Genomic DNA, 9,718 nt, shown 5'->3' with positions numbered 1-9,718 from the left:
TCAGGAGGGGACTGGATGTGGCACTTGGTGCCATGGTCTAGTCATGAGGTCTGTGGTGACAGGTTGGACTCGATCTTTGAGGTCTATTCCAACCTTGGTGATACTGTGATACAGGAAGCATTTGCCAGAACAGAATTTCAGCTTAGCATCTTCTTCAAGCCTGCAGAAAAGTTGTTTGGTTTTGGGTTCTTTTTTTTCCCCTATTGTAGAGCTTTTCAGGAAGACTTTTTATGCTTCCCCCTGTTTTTCCCTATTTACAGAATCCAAGACAGGTAAGGATTTCCAGCAGTCATTTACTCCCTGTACATTATTTGCAGAATTACAGAGAAGAATCCTTTTTACATGGGGGGGGGGGGGGGAAATATAACATTAAAATAAAACTACTCTTACATACAGAGTCAAAAGGCAGCAACCAAAGGCTGCTCACAGAATTAACATCCACTCCTCCTGGCACCAGTTGAGATGAAACTCGATGACGGCGAGTCTTCAGCTCCCCATAAAGGAGAGAAGCATAAAACCCAGTAATGTCTAAAACAACATCATTTAATCCTTAGTCCTGGAGATTTTCCTTGGAGCACCTCCTGAAGTCAGCATTCAGAGCAAGGCAGTTTCACAGAGGCCCCCAGGGACGGCGCTGGGGAAAGCGTCCGCCGAGCAGCGAGCCGCAGACACTTGGGGCACCCTCCCGCCTTGAAGCACGCTTTGTGAAAGCATGTCTTGCACTCTGGTTGAGACACACAAGCAGATTAACATTGAGAGGGGGGGAAGGAAAGAAACAAACACCAAAATAAACCACAACTTGAACACATTTTTAATAGCTGCATTCCTAGAAGGATGTTCTCTCTTGGTCAGCCAAGCAAGAATCAACCAGATTGGAAAAGACCTCAGAGAGCATCAAGTCCATCCTAGCACCCAACACCATCTAATCAACTAAACCATGGCACCAAGTGCCTCATCCAGTCTCTTCCTAAACACCTCCAGTGATGGTGACTCCACCACTTCCCTGGGCAGCACATTCCAATGGCCAATCTCTCTTTCTGGGAAGAACTTCTTCCTAACATCCAGCCTGAACCTCCCCTGGAGCAGCTTGAGACTGTGTCCTCTTGTTCTGCTACAGTTTCCCTGGGAGAAGAGACCAACCCCCACCTGCCTACAACCTCCCTTCAGGGAGTTGCAGACAGCAAGAAGGTCTCCCCTGAACCTCCTCTTCTCCAGGCTAAGCAACCCCAGCTCCCTCAGCCTCTCCTCACAGGGCTGTGCTCCAGACCCCTCCCCAGCTTTGTTGTCCTTCTCTGGACACCTTCCAGCAACTCAACATCTTTCCTAAACTGAGGGGCCCAGAACTGGACACAGGACTCAAGGTGTGGCCTAGAAAAGTAAGCAGAAGCCAGGACAATGACCATGGATGAAATAACTAAACATTTTGGTAAGATTCCCAGGATGCACAGTGAGTGACAGCAAGATCTAACAGCAGTGCATCGCTCTCTCATGTCTAGGTCTGAAAAATAGCCTCCCCTTTTAGCCATAATTAAGTTCAGGCAAGTCACCTTCTTGCTCTCTACAACTCCCTGAAGGGAGGCTGTCGCCAGGTGGGGGTTGGTCTCTTCTCCCAGGCAGTCTCAAGCTGTGCCAAGGGAGGTTTGGGCTGGATGTTAGGAGGAAGTTCTTCACAGAGGGAGTGAGTTGCCATTGGAGTGTGCTGCCCAGAGAGGTGGTGGAGTCACCATCACTGGAGGTGTTTAGGAGGAGACTGGATGGGGCACTTGGTGCCATGGTTTAGTTGATTAGACGGTGTTGGGTGATAGGTTGGACTAAATGATCTCAAAGGTCTTTTCCAACCTATTCTATTCTATTCCTTGGTTTTGCTCCCTGAATTCACTGATGCAAGACAGCTGGCAACAGGCTAGTTTTCAAAGGTGCATGCTACAAGCTGTGCCAGGGGAGGTTTAGGCTGCATATTAGCAAATAGTTCTTCAGTGAAAGGGTTATCAAACATTGGAATGATCTGCCCAGAGCAATGGTGGAGACACCAGCCCTGGGAGTGTTTAAAACCAGCATGTGGACACGGTTTAGTGTAGACCTTGCCATGCTGGGTCAAAAGTTGGACTAGATGATCTTGGAGAGCTCTTCCAACCAAATATATTCTGTGATTGTATCTTTGGTTTGCAAACAGATGTGCTTCCAGGGAGGCAAGCTCTCAATGTTTACTTAATATAAGTCTGAAGAGGCTTTTTTTGTTTGGTTGGGGTTTGGTTTGGTGGTTTTGGTCTGCTCGTTTTGTTGGGGTTGTTTAGTTTTGGTCTTTTCTTTGGGTTTCATTTATTCCTGTGGGTTATTTTTTGTTGTTGTGTTGAGGGTTTGGTTGGTGGGTTGGTTGGTTGGAGTGGGGTAGGGAGGAGTGGGGTAGGGAGGAGTGGGGTAGGGAGGAGTGGGGTAGGGAGGAGTGGGGTAGGGAGGAGTGGGGTAGGGAGGAGTGGGGTAGGGAGGAGTGGGGTAGGGAGGAGTGGGGTAGGATGGTTGGCTGGCTGGAGTGGGGTTGGGTGGGTGGGTGGGTTGGCTGGCTGGAGTGGGGTTGGGTGGGTGGGTGGGTTGGCTGGCTGGAGTGGGGTTGGGTGGGTGGGTGGGATGGCTGGCTGGAGTGGGGTTGGGTGGGATGGTTGGCTGGAGTGGGGTTGGGTGGGATGGTTGGCTGGAGTGGGGTTGGGTGGGATGGTTGGCTGGAGTGGGGTTGGGTGGGATGGTTGGCTGGAGTGGGGTTGGGTGGGATGGTTGGCTGGAGTGGGGTTGGTTGGTTGGAGTGGGGTTGGTTGGTTGGAGTGGGGTTGGTTGGTTGGAGTGGGGTTGGGTGGGTGGGTGGGATGGTTGGCTGGAGTGGGGTTGGAGTGGGGGAGTGGGTGGGATGTTTGGCTGGAGTGGGGTTGGTTGGGGGAGTGGGTGGGATGTTTGGCTGGAGTGGGGTTGGTTGGGGGAGTGGGTGGGATGTTTGGCTGGAGTGGGCTTGGTTGGGGGAGTGGGTGGGATGTTTGGCTGGAGTGGGGGTGGTTGGTTGGAGTGTGGTTGGAGTGGGAGGGGTGGAGTGGGGGGGGTGGAGTGGGGGGGTGGAGTGGGGGGGTGGAGTGGGGGGAGTGGAGTGGGGGGAGTGGAGTGGGGGGAGTGGAGTGGGGGGAGTGGAGTGGGGGGGTGGAGTGGGGGGGTGGAGTGGGGGGGTGGAGTGGGGGGGTGGAGTGGGGGGGTGGAGTGGGGGGGGTGGAGTGGGGGGGGGTGGAGTGGGGGGGGTGGAGTGGGGGGGGTGGAGTGGGGGGGGTTGGTTGGTTGGCGTGGGAGTGGGGGTGGGTGGGAGGGTTGGTTGGTTGGTTGGAGTGGGGGTGGGTGGGAGTGGGTGCTGGAGTGGGGGTGGGTGGGCGGAGTGGGGTGGTTGCTGGCTGGCTGGAGTGGGGTTGGGTGGGCTGAGTGGGCTGAGAGTGGTTGGTTGCTTTTGTTTGCCTTTTATTTTTCCCATTGTGTGTAGGTTTTGGAAGGTTATTTGGGGTTTTTTGTGTAGGCTTTTTTCTGGTTTATGGTTGGGATTTTTTGGGGGGTTTGTGGTTTGGGTTTGTCACTGTTCTAAACACACCAACATCCCCCACAAGGAAGAAAGACAAATGTTTAGTCTGGAACATACCTGTGCACCTTCTGCATTTGGCAGTCTGGTGTGGGAAGAGCAGATCTGCACTCTGACAGAATTCACAGATAAAGCCCTTTGCTTGACAGAGCTACGAGGAAACAAAGGCAGCAAAAGAGTTGATTTAATCTACAGAAAACCTCATTACTGAGGAACATCAGCAGTGACAAACATCCCTTTTCCTTACCTCACAACCATCTATGTGCGAGGTGGAGCTCTTCAGGATATCCTTAAGAAGGGGCAGCAGCTGCCCTCGTTTGATCTTCACCAGATCATCCAGTGAGAAGAGGTGCAGCTCCTCTGTCAGGTGGCTGGGGACCTGCTCAAACTGTCTCAGCACACTGCAAAGAGAAAGAGAGGAAAAAAAGCCCCACAGCAAGTTACAAAAAAGCAGGTTCTCAAGCATGTTTGGAAGCTAAGCCTCTCTCACTTCTGTAGTCACCAAGGGATCACAAAAGGCAGGCTCAGGCTAAGTCCTACCTTCTCCCCCAGTCTGAGATCACATCAACATGAAATGAAGGATTTAAGTGTCTGCTTTAAATGTGCATTCTTCAGGCTTTGGCCTTTGCCATGCACAGTTATCCCAGCAGTTCTGAAGGTGCAGAGGGTTCTTTCCTACCTCAGGAACAGGAAGGTGAAATCCCAGGCAGTATTAATTAATAATTGTGATTAACTATGAATGTGATAAGCTAGGGTGACTTACTAGTAAGCAAGATTTGTTATCAGAATTTTGTCTAATGATCACATGAACTCACTTAAAACTGCACTCAAGTGTCATTAGAAGAAGGGTCTAAAAGCACCTTAGAATCATAGAATCAATATGGTTGGAAAAGACCTCAGAGATTATCAAGTCCAACCTAGCACCCAACACCTCAGGACTAACTAAACCATGGCTTCAAGTGCCACATCCAATCCTCCTTTGAACACCTCCAGGGATGGTGACTCCACCACCTCCATGAGCTGCACATTCCAATAGCCAATCTCTCTTGCTGGGAAGAACTTCCTAACATCCAGCTTAAACCTCCACTGGCACAGCTTGAGACTGCATCCTCTTGTTCTGGTGCTGGTTGCCTGGGAGAAGAGACCAACCCCCACCTGGCTACAACCTCCCTTCAGGCAGCTGCAGAGAGCAAGAAGGTCTCCCCTGAGCCTCCTCTTCTCCAGGCTAAGCAACCCCAGCTCCCTCAGCCTCTCCTCACAGGGCTGTGCTCCAGGCCTCTCCCCAGCCTCATTGCCCTTCTCTGGACACTTCAAGTGTCTCAATATCCTTCCTAAATTGAGATATGTTTTAAGTAGCTATTTTTCCAAGCATGATCATAGCCCTTACCTTTCACCAAATCTGCAGGTTTTCAAAAGCTTCTTTAAATGAAAGAGCTGTTCTTGTACCTCCTAAAAGATGAAGGGGAAAAACAAAACCATTTTTAACTGGAAAGCAATTGCATTTAGAACTGAAGCAGCCACTACTGAGTTAGAATAACTTGTTAGCACCTAGAACGCGGGGGCGGCAGCACCTAGAACACGAGAGGTTTGTCCTGTTTCTTCGACCTCATCACTTTGCTTTGATACACCCAGGCCCTTGCAGAGCCACAGCCACCACCCTCCAGCAAGACTCTAGGACCAGAGAAACGCTCTGCTACACCAAGAACTACCTAGAAGGGGGGGAGCAGCACCTAGAAGAGGGGGGGAGCAGCACCTAGAAGAGGGGGGGGAGCAGCACCTAGAAGAGGGGGGGGGAGCAGCACCTAGAAGAGGGGGGGGGAGCAGCACCTAGAAGAGGGGGGGGGAGCAGCACCTAGAAGAGGGGGGGGGAGCAGCACCTAGAAGAGGGGGGGGGAGCAGCACCTAGAAGAGGGGGGGGGGAGCAGCACCTAGAAGAGGGGGGGGGAGCAGCACCTAGAAGAGGGGGGGGAGCAGCACCTAGAAGAGGGGGGGGAGCAGCACCTAGAAGAGGGGGGGGAGCAGCACCTAGAAGAGGGGGGGGAGCAGCACCTAGAAGAGGGGGGGGAGCAGCACCTAGAAGAGGGGGGGGAGCAGCACCTAGAAGAGGGGGGGGGAGCAGCACCTAGAAGAGGGGGGGGGAGCAGCACCTAGAAGAGGGGGGGGGAGCAGCACCTAGAAGAGGGGGGGGAGCAGCACCTAGAAGAGGGGGGGGAGCAGCACCTAGAAGAGGGGGGGGAGCAGCACCTAGAAGAGGGGGGGGGGAGCAGCACCTAGAAGAGGGGGGGGGGAGCAGCACCTAGAAGAGGGGGGGGGGAGCAGCACCTAGAAGAGGGGGGGGGAGCAGCACCTAGAAGAGGGGGGGGGAGCAGCACCTAGAAGAGGGGGGGGGAGCAGCACCTAGAAGAGGGGGGGGGAGCAGCACCTAGAAGAGGGGGGGGGAGCAGCACCTAGAAGAGGGGGGGGAGCAGCACCTAGAAGAGGGGGGGGAGCAGCACCTAGAAGAGGGGGGGAGCAGCACCTAGAAGAGGGGGGGGGAGCAGCACCTAGAAGAGGGGGGGGGAGCAGCACCTAGAAGAGGGGGGGGGAGCAGCACCTAGAAGAGGGGGGGGGAGCAGCACCTAGAAGAGGGGGGGGAGCAGCACCTAGAAGAGGGGGGGGAGCAGCACCTAGAAGAGGGGGGGGAGCAGCACCTAGAAGAGGGGGGGGAGCAGCACCTAGAAGAGGGGGGGGGAGCAGCACCTAGAAGAGGGGGGGGGAGCAGCACCTAGAAGAGGGGGGGAGCAGCACCTAGAAGAGGGGGGGGAGCAGCACCTAGAAGAGGGGGGGGAGCAGCACCTAGAAGAGGGGGGGGGAGCAGCACCTAGAAGAGGGGGGGGGAGCAGCACCTAGAAGAGGGGGGGGGAGCAGCACCTAGAAGAGGGGGGGGGGAGCAGCACCTAGAAGAGGGGGGGGGAGCAGCACCTAGAAGAGGGGGGGGGGAGCAGCACCTAGAAGAGGGGGGGGGGAGCAGCACCTAGAAGAGGGGGGGGGAGCAGCACCTAGAAGAGGGGGGGGGGAGCAGCACCTAGAAGAGGGGGGGGGAGCAGCACCTAGAAGAGGGGGGGGGAGCAGCACCTAGAAGAGGGGGGGGGAGCAGCACCTAGAAGAGGGGGGGGGAGCAGCACCTAGAAGAGGGGAGGTTTGTCCTGTTTCTTCTACCTCATCCCTTTGCTTTGATACACCCAGGCCCTTGCAGAGCCACAGCCACCACCCTCCAGCAAGACTCAAGGACCGGAGAAACGCTCTGCTACACCAAGAACTACCTAGAGCATGAGGGCGGCAGCACCTAGAGCACGAACTTCACACTCAGCAAAGAATTAAAAGAAAGATGAAGTGTTTTCTAATGCTTGAAAGGCCAAGGAAAGCAGAGGCCACAAGAGAAGCAATTCCTAATGATACAAATGGTTCCATGTCAGCACACCAAGATGCTAGACCCAAATGCATGCAGGAACAGCTAAGTGTTTGTGGCAGTTTAGGCTGGGTGCTTCCTGTCTCTTCCACACAGGCTACACCTCCTTGAGGCTGGATGTCAGGAAGAAATTCTTCAGAGAGTGATTGGCCATTGGAATGTGCTGCCCAGGGAGGTGGTGGAGTCACCATCACTGGAGGTGTTTAAGAAGAGACTGGATGTGGCACTTGGTGCCATGGTTTAGTTGATTAGAGGGTGTTGGGTGCTAGGTTGGACTCAATCTCAAAGGTCTTTTTCCAACCTGGTTAATTCTATTTGCTGCAGAAGTCTATATCCCCTCCATGAACTAAAACTGGAAAGCAGTAAGGAAATATCTCCTAAATACAAGGGGAAAATGAGAGCTTTGGCATAGGTTGGCAGGTTCTTCCTCCCCCCTCCCTCACCTGAGGGGAGATAGGGGAATTCCCAGAAGTGGTGATGGGACACGTATAAGTCTTGAGAAACCAGATACAGAATTAACCAGGTTGGAAAAGTGCCTCATCCAGTCTCTTTTTAAACACCTTCCAGGGATGGTGACTGCACCACCTCCCCAGGCAGCACATTCCAATGGCCAATCTCTCTTGCTGGGAAGAATTTCTTCCTAACATCCAGCCTAAACCTCCCCTGGTGCAGCTTGAGACTGTGTCCTCTTGTTCTGGTGCTGCTTGCCTGGGAGAAGAGACCAACCCCCACCTGGCTGCAACCTCCCTTCAGGGAGCTGTAGAGAGCAAGAAGGTCTCCCCTGAGCCTCCTCCTCTCCAGGCTAAGCAACCCCAGCTCCCTCAGCCTCTCCTCACAGGGCTGTGCTCCAAACCCCTCCCCAGCTTTGTTGCCCTTCTCTGGACACCTTCCAGCAACTCAACATCTTTCCTAAACTGAGGGGCCCAGAACTGGACACAGGACTCAAGGTGTGGCCTAACCAGTGCTGAGTCCAGGGCCACAATGACTTCCCTGCTCCTGCTGGCCACACTGTCCCTGATGCAGACCAGGACGCCATTGGCCTTCTTGGCCACCTGGGCATACTCCTGGCTCCTGTTCAGCCTACTATCAACCAGTACCCCCAGACCCTTTACCACCTCCTCACATCCACACACCACAAAGGACAACCTACTTTAAGGAGTTCTTCTCAAAAATCTCAGCCCCACAAGTCACCACAGTGGAAAAAAAGGTCACACATACTTACCCTCACCCTGTCCATTTCCTTGCTTTTTGTGTAGAGGCCTTTGTTAACAGACTCCACGTTGAAAATTGGGTGCTGCCATATGCTGTCCAGCAGGTGCTTGGAGAAGTTGCATACGTAGTACTTCTTGAAGTCCCACTTCAAAAGGACTCGGGCAGGAATGAATGACTGGGCGTAGCTATGGCAGCAGGCACAGAAGTATTTGCCCAGGTAGTCACAGTAGCGGAGTCTCTTAACGTATTCTGCAGGTAGAAGGAAAAGAAACTGAGGAGTTCCAACAGTCATAGGACAGAGCTCCCATCTCTATGCCTGTTCTGTCTGAAGAGTGAGGGGTATGGGGTTTTGCTTGGGGTCTCCTGCGCTGCGTTTTCTGCTTGGGGGTCCCCCGGGCTGTGGTTTCACAGTATCACTAAGGTTTCGCTTCGGTGTCTCCCAGGCTGCAGTTTTGCTTCGGGGTCCCCTGGGCTGCGGTTTCACAGTATCACTAAGGTTTCGCTTCGGTGTCTCCCGGGCTGCAGTTTTGCTTCGGGGTCCCCCAGGCCGCAGTTTCACAGTCTCACTAAGGTTTTACTTCAGGGTCTCCCGGGGCTGCGCTTTCGCTTCGGGGTCCCCTGGGCTGTGGTTTTGCCTGGGGTTCTCCCGGGCTGCTCTTTCGCTTCGGGGTCCCCTGGGCTGTGTTTTCACTCCGGGGGTCCCCCAGGGCTGCGCTTTCGCTTCGGGGTCCCCTGGGCTGTGGTTTTGCCTGGGGTTCTCCCGGGCTGCTCTTTCGCTTCGGGGTCCCCTGGGCTGTGGTTTTGCCTGGGGTTCTCCCGGGCTGCTCTTTCGCTTCGGGGTCCCCTGGGCTGTGTTTTCACTCCGGGGGTCCCCCAGGGCTGCGCTTTCGCTTCGGGGTCCCCTGGGCTGTGGTTTTGCCTGGGGGTCTCCCGGGCTGCTCTTTCGCTTCGGGGTCCCCTGGGCTGTGATTTTGCCTGGGGGTCTCCTGGGCTGCTCTTTCGCTTCAGGGTGCCCTGGGCTGCAGTTTTGCCTGGGAGTCTCCTGGGCTGCTCTTTCGCTTCGGGGTCCCCTGGGCTGCAGTTTTGCCAGGGGGTCTCCTGGGCTACTCTTTCGCTTCAGGGTCTCCTGGGCTGTGATTTTGCCTGGGGGGCTCCCGGGCGGCTCTTTCACTTCAGGGTCCCCTGGGCTGCTGTTTTGCACGGGGGTCTCCCAGGCTGTGCTTTCGCTTCAGGGTCCCCTGGGCTGTGCTTTCGCTCCGGGGGTCCCCCGGGGCTGCGCTTTCGCTTCGAGGTCCCCTGGGCTGCGGTTTGGTTTTTTGGGTTTTCTTTAGGGTCTTTGGGGTTGGTTTTGGATTTGCTGTTTTGCTTAGGGTCTTTAAGGTTTGGTTTGTTGGGTTTTGTTTCAGATCTTTGGGGTTGATTTTGGTTTTGCTGCTGTTTTGCTTAGGGCCTTTTGG

The 9,718-nt window shown here is 54.6% G+C and overlaps 1 protein-coding gene across 1 annotated transcript in view; it reads right to left on the bottom strand.

Moving 5' to 3' along the window:
- Nucleotides 1-276: 276 nt before the first annotated feature.
- The window catches only part of RUBCNL (rubicon like autophagy enhancer), a 41,250-nt gene continuing 31,808 nt past the window's right edge, over nt 277-9,718 (bottom strand). Inside the window, exons 12-16 of the mRNA XM_068165267.1 lie at nt 8,272-8,510; nt 4,989-5,050; nt 3,849-4,002; nt 3,662-3,752; nt 277-724 (exon numbers count right to left, since the gene is read on the bottom strand). Of these exons, the coding sequence (XP_068021368.1) occupies nt 588-724; nt 3,662-3,752; nt 3,849-4,002; nt 4,989-5,050; nt 8,272-8,510 (683 nt within the window). The 3' untranslated portion in view covers nt 277-587. The remainder of the gene's footprint in view (nt 725-3,661; nt 3,753-3,848; nt 4,003-4,988; nt 5,051-8,271; nt 8,511-9,718) is intronic.

Source organism: Melanerpes formicivorus, unplaced genomic scaffold (genome assembly GCF_026170545.1).
Source record: "Melanerpes formicivorus ecotype bairdi unplaced genomic scaffold, bMelFor1.0.p_v2 SCAF_87, whole genome shotgun sequence".
Taxonomy (NCBI): domain Eukaryota; kingdom Metazoa; phylum Chordata; class Aves; order Piciformes; family Picidae; genus Melanerpes; species Melanerpes formicivorus.
The sequence above is the reverse complement of the archived record's forward strand: the minus strand, read 5'-3'. Positions and strand labels throughout refer to the sequence as shown.